Source organism: Tachysurus fulvidraco, chromosome 13, assembly GCF_022655615.1.
Source record: "Tachysurus fulvidraco isolate hzauxx_2018 chromosome 13, HZAU_PFXX_2.0, whole genome shotgun sequence".
In the NCBI taxonomy this organism is placed as follows: Eukaryota; Metazoa; Chordata; class Actinopteri; order Siluriformes; family Bagridae; genus Tachysurus; species Tachysurus fulvidraco.
In genome coordinates this window covers 28,197,557-28,212,556 of record NC_062530.1, presented here as the reverse complement: position 1 = coordinate 28,212,556, position 15,000 = coordinate 28,197,557, and the positions used below count along the sequence as shown (strand labels likewise).

The following is a 15,000-nucleotide window of genomic DNA, read 5'->3' as shown; positions in this document are numbered from 1 at the left end:
AACTCATATTTATTCAAGCTATTTATAATCTTCACTGGTAATGCTAACATGTGCTAACACGAGGTAACATGAGGTAACATGTGCTAACATGAGGTAACATGTGGTAACATGTGCTAACGTGCTAACATGAGGTAACAAGTGCTAACATGAGCTAACATAAGCTAACATGAGACTATTTAAGAAAAGATTTTTCATGCTACGTCTAGATGTTAATAATGTTTACTGTTTACAGTCTTCACTGCTAATCTAACACGCTGACGTGAGCTAATCTGACAGAAAAGTTTTTTAAAAAGAGAGTTTTTGTCCTTTATATTTTTATTTCTCTTTTATCTTAACTAGTAGGGTCACTAGATTCCCTTCTCATATGAATAAACCTGAACAAAAGCTTCAGTGCATCTGTGAAGTCATTTTATTTTATTCTGTGACTTTTGAATATCATTATTTTCTTACGTTTGCGACACTGAAACACTGAGTATCGTCTGATTCATACGTGATGTTAAAGTTGTTTTTTTTTTCATCCTTGTGGTGTGTTGGTAACTTCTGATGTTATCCGCTTTGCTTTCTTGTGTTGCAAAAGATTTTGTGGTATTTAAGTGAGATTTGTAACAGAACTGTTTGAGTCGCTTTTTTCTCTTTTCGTTATCCAGTCTTTTATTTCCTGATGATTCCGGTCTGATGACAGGACGAGAAGTTGAAAAACACAATGTTTACATCAGTAACTCTAGAGTGAACTGATTGACCCACAAACTCTGAGTGGAGTGTATTGCTTTAGTCCAAGCTGGCCAGCTAAGCTAATTTAGCTAATAGCATAGCATTAGCATTGTTTTTGATAAATGTTTTAAAATATGTTACCATTTAAATTGTTTTAAATAAATAATGTGTGTGTGTGTGTGTGTGTGTGTGTGTGTGTGTGTGTGTGTGTAAACCCTTCAGATGTAATGAGTCTTTGTTTCACTTGGGGCCAAGACTCAGAGAATGTGTGTGTGTGTGTGTGTGTGTGTGTGTGTGTGTGTGTGTGTGTGTGTGTGTGTGTGTGTGTGTGTGTGTGTGTGTGTGTGTGCGTGTGTGTGTAAGAGTGGTCCCAGCAGTGCTGCTGTTAGGAAGCTGTTTACCCTCTATATCTGTCTCCACTGACGTCTGCCCTCTCAACAATGTCATCCAATTTCCTGTTTTTCACTTCAGTGGGAAGCCACTGCTGCACTATGTGTGTGTGTGTGTGTGTGTGTGTGTGTGTGTGTGTGTGTGTGTGTGTGTGTGTGTGTGTGTGTGTGTGATGTATAGAAGCGGATGCAGTCGAGAGACAGGATGCAAGGTTTTACGCTGATCTGTAGGTCAGCGCTATAGCTATTAGCTTTTAGCAGATATCCTGAGGTATAATGACTAAATATACACCAGTTAGCTGTTAGCTAAAGTTAAGTTATGGTGTTTTTTGTTTGCTTTTATAACCAACCATGACAACCAAAGACAAAGCAGAAATGCATTATATGCAAATTTATTTATGTTTAATTTTTTTTTAAATTTATTGTTTACATACATGTGCACCATGTGATTTGGTCAGAAGGTGTTGAATTGTAACAGAGAGACCGCTGTGGGGACGAGTGTTTAGAGCTGAGAGAATAAAGAGAGACTGCTGAGGGGACGAGTGTTTAGAGCTGAGAGAATAAAGAGAGACTGCTGAGGGGACGAGTGTTTATAGCTGAGAGAATAAAGAGAGACCGCTGAGGGGACGAGTGTTTAGAGCTGAGAGAATAAAGAGAGACCGCTGAGGGGACGAGTGTTTAGAGCTGAGAGAATAAAGAGATACCGCTGAGGGGACGAGTGTTTAGAGCTGAGAGAATAAAGAGAGACTGCTGAGGGGACGAGTGTTTATAGCTGAGAGAATAAAGAGAGACCGCTGAGGGGACGAGTGTTTAGAGCTGAGAGAATAAAGAGAGACCGCTGAGGGGACGAGTGTTTAACATGTACCCTTACAGTATAGTGATGTTGTTCTAAGGGACTGTGAGTGATTATCAGAAGCTTAGTGAATGTGATGGTGTGATATTGATATTTACTGACATCATTATTCTGTAGAAACGAATTATCTGGATGTTTAATTTATTCTCTGAAGGTCTCTGTAGCTTTGTTGCTACCCAGAAACGATCCACATCATGTGGCACACGTCATGTTTTAAAGTATCTGTTAGTGCCATGATCTGATATATTTATTGTATTGTTCACTTCACAGTGTATAAATCACTCTCACCACATGGCTGGGATGAAGTTTAGTAACCGCAGGCAGGTTTTATCACTAATCTGATTTTATCTTCTGTTTCTGGAATGCTGTTACACATGTTTGTGTGTGTGTGTGTGTGTGTGTGTGTGTGTGTGTGTGTGTGTGTGTGTGTGTGTGTGTGTGTGTGTTTTTAAACTATGGTCATGTTTCCTCCATTGAAGCTCACACACAGTCAGTGAGAGTGAAATGGGTTAAAAAGTCATCAGGAGGAGGAGCTGCAACAACACACATTCACAGTAACCCACAACAACACACAGCAACACACAACAAAACATACTAACACACAACACACACTAACACTGTGTGTGTTGGTTGATTATACAGGCTGTGTGAACATTTGTGTTAATGTGTTGTGCTCAGGCTGTAGATCAATTACTGTCAGATCAGAGCCATTATATTCCCAGTAGAATGTAAAGTGAGTGGTGAGTGAGTGTAGAGTTAGTGTAAAGTGAGTGGTGAGTGAGTGTAGAGTTAGTGTAAAGTGAGTGGTGAGTGAGTGTAGAGTTAGTGTAAAGTGAGTGGTGAGTGAGTGTAGAGTTAGTGTAAAGTGAGTGGTGAGTGAGTGTAGAGTTAGTGTAAAGTGAGTGGTGAGTGAGTGTAGAGTTAGTGTAAAGTGAGTGGTGAGTGGTGTGTAGAGTTAGTGTAAAGTGAGTGGTGAGTGAGGGCAGAGTTAGTGTAAAGTGAGTGGTGAGTGAGTGTAGAGTTAGTGTAATGTGAGTGGTGTGTAGAGTTAGTGTAATGTGAGTGGTGAGTGAGTGTAGAGTTAGTGTAATGTGAGTGGTGTGTAGAGTTAGTGTAATGTGAGTGGTGTGTAGAGTTAGTGTAATGTGAGTGGTGTGTAGAGTTAGTGTAAAGTGAGTGGTGAGTGAGTGTAGAGTTAGTGTAAAGTGAGTGGTGAGTGGTGTGTAGAGTTAGTGTAATGTGAGTGGTGAGTGAGTGTAGAGTTAGTGTAATGTGAGTTGTGTGTAGAGTTAGTGTAAAGTGAGTGGTGAGTGGTGTGTAGAGTTAGTGTAAAGTGAGTGGTGAGTGGTGTGTAGAGTTAGTGTAAAGTGAGTGGTGAGTGAGGGCAGAGTTAGTGTAATGTGAGTGGTGAGTGAGGGCAGAGTTAGTGTAAAGTGAGTGGTGAGTGAGGGCAGAGTTAGTGTAAAGTGAGTGGTGAGTGGTGTGTAGAGTTAGTGTAATGTGAGTGGTGAGTGAGGGCAGAGTTAGTGTAATGTGAGTGGTGAGTGAGGGCAGAGTTAGTGTAAAGTGAGTGGTGAGTGAGTGTAGAGTTAGTGTAAAGTGAGTGGTGAGTGAGTGTAGAGTTAGTGTAATGTGAGTGGTGAGTGAGTGTAGAGTTAGTGTAATGTGAGTGGTGTGTAGAGTTAGTGTAATGTGAGTGGTGAGTGGTGTGTAGAGTTAGTGTAATGTGAGTGGTGAGTGAGTGTAGAGTTAGTGTAATGTGAGTGGTGAGTGAGTGTAGAGTTAGTGTAAAGTGAGTGGTGAGTGAGTGTAGAGTTAGTGTAAAGTGAGTGGTGAGTGGTGTGTAGAGTTAGTGTAAAGTGAGTGGTGAGTGAGTGTAGAGTTAGTGTAATGTGAGTGGTGAGTGAGTGTAGAGTTAGTGTAAAGTGAGTGGTGAGTGAGTGTAGAGTTAGTGTAAAGTGAGTGGTGAGTGAGTGTAGAGTTAGTGTAATGTGAGTGGTGAGTGGTGTGTAGAGTTAGTGTAAAGTGAGTGGTGAGTGAGTGTAGAGTTAGTGTAAAGTGAGTGGTGAGTGAGTGTAGAGTTAGTGTAAAGTGAGTGGTGAGTGGTGTGTAGTTAGTGTAAGTGAGTGTGAGTGAGTGTGGTTAGTGTAAGTGAGTGTGAGTGGTGTGAGTTGTGTAAGTGAGTGGTGCGTGAGTGTCGAGTTAGTGTAAAGTGAGTGGTGAGTGAGTGTAGAGTTAGTGTAAAGTGAGTGGTGAGTGAGTGTAGAGTTAGTGTAAAGTGAGTGGTGAGTGAGTGTAGAGTTAGTGTAAGTGAGTGGTGAGTGGGTGTGAGTTAGTGTAAGTGAGTGGTGAGTGAGTGTAGAGTTAGTGAGTGAGTGGTGAGTGGTGTAGAGTTAGTGTAAGTGAGTGGTGAGTGAGGTGTAGAGTTAGTGTAAGTGAGTGGTGAGTGAGTGTAGAGTTAGTGTAAGTGAGTGGTGAGTGAGTGTAGAGTTAGTGTAATGTGAGTGGTGGTGGTGTGAGTTAGTGTAAGTGAGTGGTGAGTGGTGTAGAGTTAGTGTAAGTGAGTGGTGAGTGTGAGTGTAGAGTTAGTGTAAGTGAGTGTGAGTGATGTGTAGAGTTAGTGTAAGTGAGTGTGTGAGTGTGTGTGAGTGAGTGTAGGTGTAGAGTGTAGGTGTGAGTGAGTGTGTAGTGAGTAGTGTATTGTGAGTGTATTGAGTGTAGAGTGTATTGTGAGTGTATTGTGAGTGTAGAGTGTATTGTGAGTGTATTGTGAGTGTAGAGTGTATTGTGAGTGTATTGTGAGTGTAGAGTGTATTGTGAGTGTATTGTGAGTGTATTGTGAGTGTCGAGTGTATTGTGAGTGTATTGTGAGTGTAGAGTGTATTGTGAGTGTATTGTGAGTGAATTGTGAGTGTCGAGTGTATTGTGAGTGTCGAGTGTATTGTGAGTGTAGAGTGTATTGTGAGTGCATTGTGAGTGTAGAGTGTATTGTGAGTGCATTGTGAGTGTAGAGTGTATTGTGAGTGCATTGTGAGTGTAGAGTGTATTGTGAGTGCATTGTGAGTGTCGAGTGTATTGTGAGTGTCGAGTGTATTGTGAGTGTCGAGTGTATTGTGAGTGTATTGTGAGTGTATTGTGAGTGTCGAGTGTATTGTGAGTGTAGAGTGTATTGTGAGTGTATTGTGAGTGAATTGTGAGTGTCGAGTGTATTGTGAGTGTCGAGTGTATTGTGAGTGTCGAGTGTATTGTGAGTGTAGAGTGTATTGTGAGTGTAGAGTGTAGTGTAGAGTGTATTGTGAGTGTATTGTGAGTGTCGAGTGTATTGTGAGTGTCGAGTGTATTGTGAGTGTATTGTGAGTGTATTGTGAGTGTCGAGTGTATTGTGAGTGTAGAGTGTATTGTGAGTGTATTGTGAGTGTCGAGTGTATTGTGAGTGTATTGTGAGTGTATTGTGAGTGTAGAGTGTATTGTGAGTGTCTAGTGTATTGTGAGTGTAGAGTGTATTGTGAGTGAATTGTGAGTGTATTGTGAGTGTCGAGTGTATTGTGAGTGTATTGTGAGTGTTGAGTGTATTGTGAGTGTTGAGTGTATTGTGAGTGTTTTGTGAGTGTCGAGTGTATTGTGAGTGTATTGTGAGTGTCGAGTGTATTGTGAGTGTATTGTGAGTGTATTGTGAGTGTATTGTGAGTGTTGAGTGTATTGTGAGTGTCGAGTGTATTGTGAGTGTCGAGTGTATTGTGAGTGTATTGTGAGTGTCGAGTGTATTGTGAGTGTATTGTGAGTGTAGAGTGTATTGTGAGTGTATTGTGAGTGTCGAGTGTATTGTGAGTGTAGAGTGTATTGTGAGTGAATTGTGAGTGAATTGTGAGTGTATTGTGAGTGTCGAGTGTATTGTGAGTGTATTGTGAGTGTAGAGTGTATTGTGAGTGTAGAGTGTATTGTGAGTGTAGAGTGTATTGTGAGTGTAGAGTGTATTGTGAGTGTCGAGTGTATTGTGAGTGTCGAGTGTATTGTGAGTGTCGAGTGTATTGTGAGTGTCGAGTGTATTGTGAGTGTATTGTGAGTGTATTGTGAGTGTATTGTGAGTGTCGAGTGTATTGTGAGTGTCGAGTGTATTGTGAGTGTCGAGTGTATTGTGAGTGTCGAGTGTATTGTGAGTGTATTGTGAGTGTCGAGTGTATTGTGAGTGTCGAGTGTATTGTGAGTGTCGAGTGTATTGTGAGTGCATTGTGAGTGTCGAGTGTATTGTGAGTGTCGAGTGTATTGTGAGTGTATTGTGAGTGTCGAGTGTATTGTGAGTGTAGAGTGTATTGTGAGTGTATTGTGAGTGTATTGTGAGTGTATTGTGAGTGTCGAGTGTATTGTGAGTGTCGAGTGTATTGTGAGTGTATTGTGAGTGTCGAGTGTATTGTGAGTGTCGAGTGTATTGTGAGTGTATTGTGAGTGTCGAGTGTATTGTGAGTGTCGAGTGTATTGTGAGTGTCGAGTGTATTGTGAGTGTATTGTGAGTGTCGAGTGTATTGTGAGTGTCGAGTGTATTGTGAGTGTCGAGTGTATTGTGAGTGCATTGTGAGTGTCGAGTGTATTGTGAGTGTCGAGTGTATTGTGAGTGTATTGTGAGTGTCGAGTGTATTGTGAGTGTAGAGTGTATTGTGAGTGTATTGTGAGTGTATTGTGAGTGTATTGTGAGTGTCGAGTGTATTGTGAGTGTCGAGTGTATTGTGAGTGTATTGTGAGTGTCGAGTGTATTGTGAGTGTCGAGTGTATTGTGAGTGTATTGTGAGTGTCGAGTGTATTGTGAGTGTATTGTGAGTGTCGAGTGTATTGTGAGTGTCGAGTGTATTGTGAGTGTCGAGTGTATTGTGAGTGTATTGTGAGTGTCGAGTGTATTGTGAGTGTAGAGTGTATTGTGAGTGTAGAGTGTATTGTGAGTGTAGAGTGTATTGTGAGTGTCGAGTGTATTGTGAGTGTCGAGTGTATTGTGAGTGTATTGTGAGTGTATTGTGAGTGTCGAGTGTATTGTGAGTGTCGAGTGTATTGTGAGTGTCGAGTGTAAACGCTGTAACTCCTGCTCGCAGTTAATATTATGAGTCGATTGTGAGCGTTTGACTCCAGATTAAATTCCCAGAGTAACGATTGGGTTAAATACCGAGTGGTTTAATATGGAGTGAAAGTTTTAGTTCTGAATGAAATGATCTGAGTGAATTGTTTGATGTCCGAGTGAACAGTGAGCAGTGAACGTTTCTCTGAGCGATGTTAAGAAGTCTGCTGTCGATATGCGTTCTATAACGGTTTCCATGGAAACACTGCAGAACCCTAACAAAATTACTCAAGTCTGTTAGCATTAGCATGATGCTATGATATCATCAGGATCTTTGATAAGAAGCTAGTCTGAGAAGAGCATCGTTGCTAGCTATATAAACTTGTCCTGTGAAATTAAAGCACCACAGTGATAGTAGTGAAAAGATATCACAAACAAACAAACAAACAAACAAACAAACAAACAAACAAACAATCCTCCATACCTACCACAAACCTGCAACTTCATTTGGCACGATGCGCAAACGTGGAATTGGTGTAGTCCAGGTTTAGAGCAGAAACAACCCCAACATGTCCAACAGCATTCCGGATCCATCTGAACCTGATGTTCTTCAGATAAAGGCTCCAAACCATCCTGTCAGCGCGGCTCAGAGCTGGACGTCAGGTCGAGATGCTGCACCGAATGACGCATCGCTAAGGTTTTGTGTTTTCCTGAATCCTGATGCTTCTGTTGTGTTCACCTTTTTATACAAAAGTATAAAGGCATTAGATTTCCGGAGGTGTTTGTGATGGAGACGATTAGAACTACTGTACTGAGATCTGAGTGTGAACGGATCACTAAACAGACACACGGACAGCGGGGACACTGTGGGTTTGTCAGGATGTTATCTCAGACGTCCTCTTGGTCTCGTGTCAGAGTTATTATCTAACGAATATTACACCACCGATCAGAGTTTTAAACATCTTCATGAATTTCAGGCTTAAAGTTAAATCCATCGGCAGGTAAACATACTGTAGATTTTAAAGTAAACAATGTGGACGTCCGTGTCAGTGGTGATGTCAGTGTCAGTGGTGATGTCCGTGTCAGTGGTGATGTCCGTGTCAGTGGTGATGTCCGTGTCAGTGGTGATGTCCGTGTCAGTGGTGATGTCCGTGTCAGTGGTGATGTCCGTGTCAGTGGTGATGTCCGTGTCAGTGGTGATGTCAGTGTCAGTGGTGATGTCAGTGTCAGTGGTGATGTCCGTGTCAGTGGTGATGTCCGTGTCAGTGGTGATGTCCGTGTCAGTGGTGATGTTCGTGTCAGTGGTGATGTCCGTGTCAGTGGTGATGTTAATGATCTCATCCGGTCTCTAAATATGGTCTCTTCTCCTGTTTCACTCCGTTTTTTTGTCTATAAACACAGAGATTCTTTGTGCAGAATTTGTCCTGATTTCACTTAAACACCAAATCCTGTGTGTGTGTGTGTGTGTGTGTGTGTGTGTGTGTGTGTGTGTGTGTGTGTGTGTGTGTGTGCTTACTGCTGAGCTTCTGTTGGGATGTTGCTCCACAGAGAGAAGGTTTCCATGCCCCTCGACCCTCATGTGTACACATCATTACCACAGATTCAGAACTTTTACACACTTTTGTCTTCATTTATTTATTTATTTATTTATTTATTTATTTATTATACGTCACAAATTCCGTAGCTCAGTACAGACGCAGTACAGCACAGGAACAACCCCCAAAAATCTCTATTTAACCACACTGACGGAATATTTGAGGAAACAAAATTACTGACCCTTCAGATGCGAGTGTGTGTTGTTATACTGAGTGTGTGTTGTTATACTGAGTGTGTGTTGTTATACTGAGTGTGTGTTGTTATACTGAGTGTGTGTTGTTATACTGAGTGTGTGTTGTTATACTGAGTGTGTGTTGTTATACTGTGTGTGTTAGGATTTTAATTAATTCATTCATTCATTCATCTTCTACCGCTTATCTGAACTTCTCTGGTCACGGGGAGCCTGTGCCTATCTCAGGTGTCATCGGGCATCGAGGCAGGATACACCCTGGACGGAGTGCCAACCCATCACAGGGCACACACACACTCTCATTCACTCACACACTACGGACAATTTTCCAGAGATGCCAATCAACCTACCATGCATGTCTTTGGACCGGGGGAGGAAACCGGAGTACCCGGAGGAAACCCCCGAGGCACGGGGAGAACATGCAAACTCCACACACACAAGGTGGAGGTGGGAATCGAACCCCCAATCCTGGAGGTGTGAGGTGAACGTGCTAACCACTAAGCCACCGTGCCGCCCTGGATTTTAATTAAATATGGTTAATTAAACATTTCCATGAGATATGACTTGAAGGGAAACTGATGGTTGGACATTTGCACTAAAATGCCACTTTATGACATCATACGAAGCTTCACACATGACGTGGCCTGCTGGACATATCAGGAACACTGAATGTGTAAATATACTGGAGGGGTGTGGCTTCCTAAATCAAACTAATATTTTTTTCTCAAACGTGACACTGAATCACTGTATCATGTAGAAATGATTCATGAATCATATTTGCAATTTATCTTCATTGATTTAAATGTGTTTCAGAGTTCACTGACCGAGGTACAGTTTGGACCAATGAAGTTATATGAAGATCAGATTCAGGTAAGTTTGTGTGTGTGTGTGTGTGTGTGTGTGTGTGTGTGTGTGTGTGTGTGTGTGTGTGTGTGTGATTCTGCTTGTTGCTCCTCCAATCAGCTGTGGCAGATGAAATCCCAGCAGTTTCTATGGCTACCAAACCTAACAGTAATACACCATAAAAGGAAAGAGGAGAGTAAGAAAAGAAAAATGAAGAGAGAAAGGAGGGAAAATGTAGAGAGAGACAAAGAGAAAGGGGAGAAGAGGTGAGAAAGACACAAGACACAGAAAATTAGAACAAGTAAACAAAAACGAAAGGAAAATGGAGGAAGGTGAAAGAAAGAAAGAAAGAAAGAAAGAAAGAAAGAAAGAAAGAAAGAAAGAAAGAAATGGATAGAAGTGGAAAGATAAAGGAAAAAGCAGAGAGTAAGAGATGAAAAGCAAGTGGTGTTAAAGAAGGGAGAAAATGAGGAAGAGAGAAAGAATATGAGGGATGAAAAGAAGAAGGAAAGACTGACAGAGACGTAGGAGAATTGAATCACAGTTTGTGCTATTTTCTTCGTATTGTAAGTGTGTGTGTGTGTGTGTGTGTGTGTGTGTGTGTGTGTGTGTGTGTGTGTGTGTGTGTGTATTTTCATTAACTCTTATTCTCTGTGGTACACGCTGTCAACTGCTGCTAGGCTGAGACTGAACGTGTGAAAAACACACACACACACACACACACACACACACACACACACACACACACACACACACACACACAGTTAACCACATCTTTACTACACTTTTCACACAAACAATGTAAGTCCAACAAGAGATAGAGGGGGAGAGAGGGGGGGGGGACTAGAGACAGACAGAGAGAGAGACAGACAGACAGACAGAGAGAGAGAAGGACTAGAGTCAGACAGAGAGAGAGACAGACAGAGAGAGAGTGAGAGACAGAGAGAGAAGGACTAGAGTCAGACAGAGAGAGAGACAGACAGACAGAGAGAGAGAAGGACTAGAGTCAGACAGAGAGAGAGACAGACAGAGAGAGAGTGAGAGACAGAGAGAGAAGGACTAGAGTCAGACAGAGAGAGAGAGAGAGAGAGAGAGAGAGAGAGAAGGAATAGAGTCAGACAGAGAGAGACAGACAGAGAGAGAGAAGGACTAGTCAGACAGAGAGAGAGAGAGACAGAGAGAGAAGGACTAGAGTCAGACAGAGAGAGAGAGAGAGAGAGAGAGAGAGAGAGAGAGAGAGAGAGAGAGAGAGAGAGAGAGAGAGAAGGACTAGAGTCAGACAGAGAGACAGACAGAGAGATGGAGTGTTAGACTGATGGGGACAGAGATAAACAAAGAGACAGATGGAGAGAGAGAGACAGATTGGGACAGATGGAGAGAGAGTTGGACAGACAGACAGTTGGAGATCAGGTCAGAGAGACAGACAGATGAACTGGAATGTGACTGAACATTAGTGTTAACTGCTGAAGGAAAGTGATGTCGTGTTCACATCTCATCTCACCTTCAGTTCTCTTCTCGTTTATTTGTATAACACATTTAATGACTGGCTTTGTCTCAGAGCAGCTTTACAGGGACATAAACATTAACAAAAGGTTCATATAAAGATTCATATAAAGATTCATATAATGATTCATATAAAGATTCATATAAAGATTCGTATAAAGATTCATATAAAGATTCATATAATGATTCATATAAAGATTCATATAAAGATTCGTATAATGATTCGTATAAAGATTCATATAAAGATTCATATAAAGATTCATATAAAGATTCGTATAATGATTCATATAAAGATTCATATAAAGATTCGTATAATGATTCATATAAAGATTCATATAAAGATTAATATAATATAAAGTCCCAGATTAATATTAGTTATATATAAATGTTTATGTATTTATCTCCCATGAACAAGTCTGAGGTGACTCAGGTGACTGTGGGGAGGAAAAACTATGTATGTCCAATATGTCCAGTATGTCCAATATGTCCAGCTACAGACAGGCTCTAAAAGCTGCTAGGGCTCTGAGCACCTGAGCAAACTCATAGGACATAACCAGAACAACCCCAGGGTTTATTTAACACAGTGACTAGATTAACAAAAACCAGAGATCTGAACACATGTCCATCACAGTTCAGTAGTGATCCAGTCTCTACACTCACTCAGAGCTTTACAAGTACAGGACAGGAAGAGTTAGATACACTTATTACTACAGCTACAACAACATGTTCACTAGACCCCATACACACTAAACTACTGACAGGAGTGTTACATAAAGCTGGTGAGACTCTCCTTTATATCATTAACTCCTCGTTATCTTTAGGTTACGTCCCTAAATGATTTTCTTAGAGGAAGTGTTTAGTGTTTGGTGTTTCTTTTCCCTGTTTGTATCAGTGTGATGATGAGGTGAAGGATGGCTATTAAATTAAAGTTTCCTTCCACACTCATGTATTCACACACACACACACACACACACACACACACACACACACACACACACACACACACACACAGACACACACACTATTCACTGTTCACCTGACGTACCCTATGCTGGAACAGTAAGAAGGACAGTTTGTGTGTGTGTGTTTGTGTGTGTGTTTGTGTTTGTGTGTGTGTGTGTGTGTGTGTGTGTTCACTTACAGCAGGTTAGACTGCTTCAGTTCAATTTGAAGAGCAACAACATTGTACTGTTCTTTCTGCACTGTGTGTGTGTGTGTGTGTGTGTGTGTGTGTGTGTGTGTGTGTGTGTGTGTGTGTGTGTGTGTGTGTGTGTGTGAGAGAGAGAAAGCGCATGATAAGCTACTATGTGACGTCTGTCTGTGTGAGTGACTCATAACTGAGCTGTTCCCATTCACACGAGAGAGAGAGAGAGATACAGAGACAGAGAGAGAGAGAGAGAGAGAGAGAGAGAGAGAGAGAGAGAGAGAAATGTTACATTGACTTCTGGGTGAATGTGCTTGTGTCTGTGTACAGAATTTGTGTGTTCTGTATAGTGTGTACGTACTGCTGGTGTTCAGTAGAGAGAACAGTCAGAGTGGGGGTTTCAGCTCTGTGTGTGTGGGTGTGTGGGTTTGTGGGTGTGTGTATAAGTACTAGTGCTGCATGATTAATCATATCGCAATCGCAATCGCGATATCAATCCTGTGCGATTATATGACGCAAAATGCTGCGATTTTATGAAATAAATGGGTTGTCATGTGTGGACATGACAACCCATTCTCTCTGAAAGCTGTTTGCCTATTTCATCCGCTACCCCGCTATCCGCTACACCACTATCCGCTACACCGCTATCCGCTAAACTAGTGAGTTTCAGTTTAGGCAGTGGTACGTGTGTTGCGTATGGTCATGTGACTTTTTCCGGTGTGCAGCGCGGGTGAAGATGGATGCTGAGCAGACGGACACTGAACTGGTGGCCAGAAAAAACGCTACCTCTGTTGTATGTAGTGTTAATTTCGTCAGACGAGACGAGACGAAATATGTTCAACAACCTTTTTTTTCATAAGCTGAGACGATGACAAGACTGCATCACTGTCCAAAAACGCTGACTAAATTAACATGGATTATTGTTGACGAAAAAAGACGAGACAAAAATGTCCATCCATCCATCTTCTACCGCTTATCCGGGGCCGGGTCGCGGGGGCAGCAGTCTAAGCAGGGATACCCAGACTTCCCTCTCCCCAGACACTTCCTCCAGCTCTTCTGGGGGAATACCGAGGCGTTCCCAGGCCAGCCGAGAGACATAGTCCCTCCAGCGTGTCCTAGGTCTTCCCCGGGGCCTCCTCCTGGTTGGACATGCCCGGAACACCTCCCCAGGGAGGCGTCCAGGAGGCATCTGAAAGAGATGCCCGAGCCACCTCAGCTGACTCCTCTCGATGTGGAGGAGCAGCGGCTCTACTCTGAGCTCCTCCCCAGTGAATGAGCTCCTCACCCTATCTCTAAGGGAGCGCCCAGCCACCCTGCGGAGGAAACTCATTTCAGCCGCCTGTATCCGGGATCTCGTCCTTTCGGTCATGACCCAAAGCTCATGACCATAGGTGAGGGTAGGAACGTAGATCGACCGGTAAATAGAGAGCTTCGCCTTGTGGCTCAGCTCTTTCTTCACCACAACAGATCGGTATATCGACCGCATCTCTGCAGAAGATACAACAATCCGCCTGTTGATCTCCCGCTCCATCCTTCCCTCACTCATAAGCGAGACCCCAAGATACTTAAACTCCTTCACTTGAGGCAGGAGCTCTCCACCAACCTGAAGGGGGCAAGCCACCCTTTTCCGACTGAGAACCATGGCCTCGGACTTGGAGGTGCTGATTCTCATCCCCGCCGCTACACTCTCGGCTGCAAACCGTCCCAGTGCACGCTGAAGGTCCTGGTTTGAGGAAGCCAGCAGGACAACATCATCTGCAAAAAGCAGAGACGAAATCCTGTGGTCCCCAAACCGGACCCCCTCCGGCCCCATACTGTGCCTAGAAATCCTGTCCATATAAGTAATGAACAGGACCGGTGACAAAGGGCAGCCCTGCCGGAGTCCAACATGCACCGGGAACAAGTCTGACTTACTGCCGGCAATGCGAACCAAACTCCTGCTCCGGTCAATATAGGGACTGGACAGCCCTTAACAGAGGGCCCCGGACCCCATACTCCCAGAGCACCCCCCACAGGTCACCAAGAGGGACACAGTCAAATGCCTTCTCCAAATCCACAAAGCACATGTGAACTGGTTGGGCAAACTCCCATGAACCCTCCAGCAACCTGGTGAGGGTATAGAGATGGTCCAGTGTTCCACGACCGGGACGAAACCCGCATTGTTCCTCCTGAATCCGAGGTTCAACTATCGGCCGAATTCTCCTCTCCAGTACCCTGGCATAGACTTTTCCGGGGAGGCTGAGGAGTGTGATCCCCCTGTAGTTGGAACACACCCTTCGGTCCCCTTTCTTAAACAGAGGGACCACCACCCCAATCTGCCAGTCCAGAGGCACTGTCCCCAACCTCCACGCGATGTTGCAGAGGCGTCTCAACTACCTCAGTGACCTCAGCTTGGGGAATCTACGAGTCCACAACTGAGCCCCCGCCCTCTGCTTCCTCACTGGAAGACATGTCGGTGGGGTTGAGGAGAACCTCGAAATATTCCTTCCACCGTCCGATGATGTCCCCAGTCGAAGTCAGCAGATTCCCACTCCCACTGTAAACAGTGTGAGCAGGGCACTACTTCCCCCTCCTGAGGCGCCGGACGGTTTGCCAGAATTTCTTCGAGGCCAACCGATAGTCCTTCTCCATGGCCTCACCGAACTCCTCCCAGACCCGAGTTTTTGCCTCCGTAACCACCCGGGCTGAAGCTCGCTTGGCCCTTCGGTACCTATCAGCTGCCTCCGGAGC

At 43.5% G+C, this 15,000-nt stretch overlaps 2 protein-coding genes and 1 long non-coding RNA gene across 3 annotated transcripts in view; 2 read left to right on the top strand and 1 right to left on the bottom strand.

Annotated features, from left to right (window-relative positions):
- The window catches only part of LOC113657299, a 1,727,325-nt gene that overhangs the window by 800,303 nt on the left and 912,022 nt on the right, over positions 1-15,000 (bottom strand). The gene's annotated exons all lie outside the window — the stretch shown is intronic.
- LOC125146171 overlaps positions 1-15,000 on the top strand; it is a 1,103,650-nt gene that overhangs the window by 350,094 nt on the left and 738,556 nt on the right. The window lies entirely within an intron of this gene.
- The window catches only part of pde8a (phosphodiesterase 8A), a 47,319-nt gene that overhangs the window by 13,728 nt on the left and 18,591 nt on the right, over positions 1-15,000 (top strand). Inside the window, exon 2 of the mRNA XM_047822128.1 lies at positions 9,594-9,650. Coding sequence (XP_047678084.1) covers positions 9,594-9,650 — 57 coding nt within the window. The remainder of the gene's footprint in view (positions 1-9,593; positions 9,651-15,000) is intronic.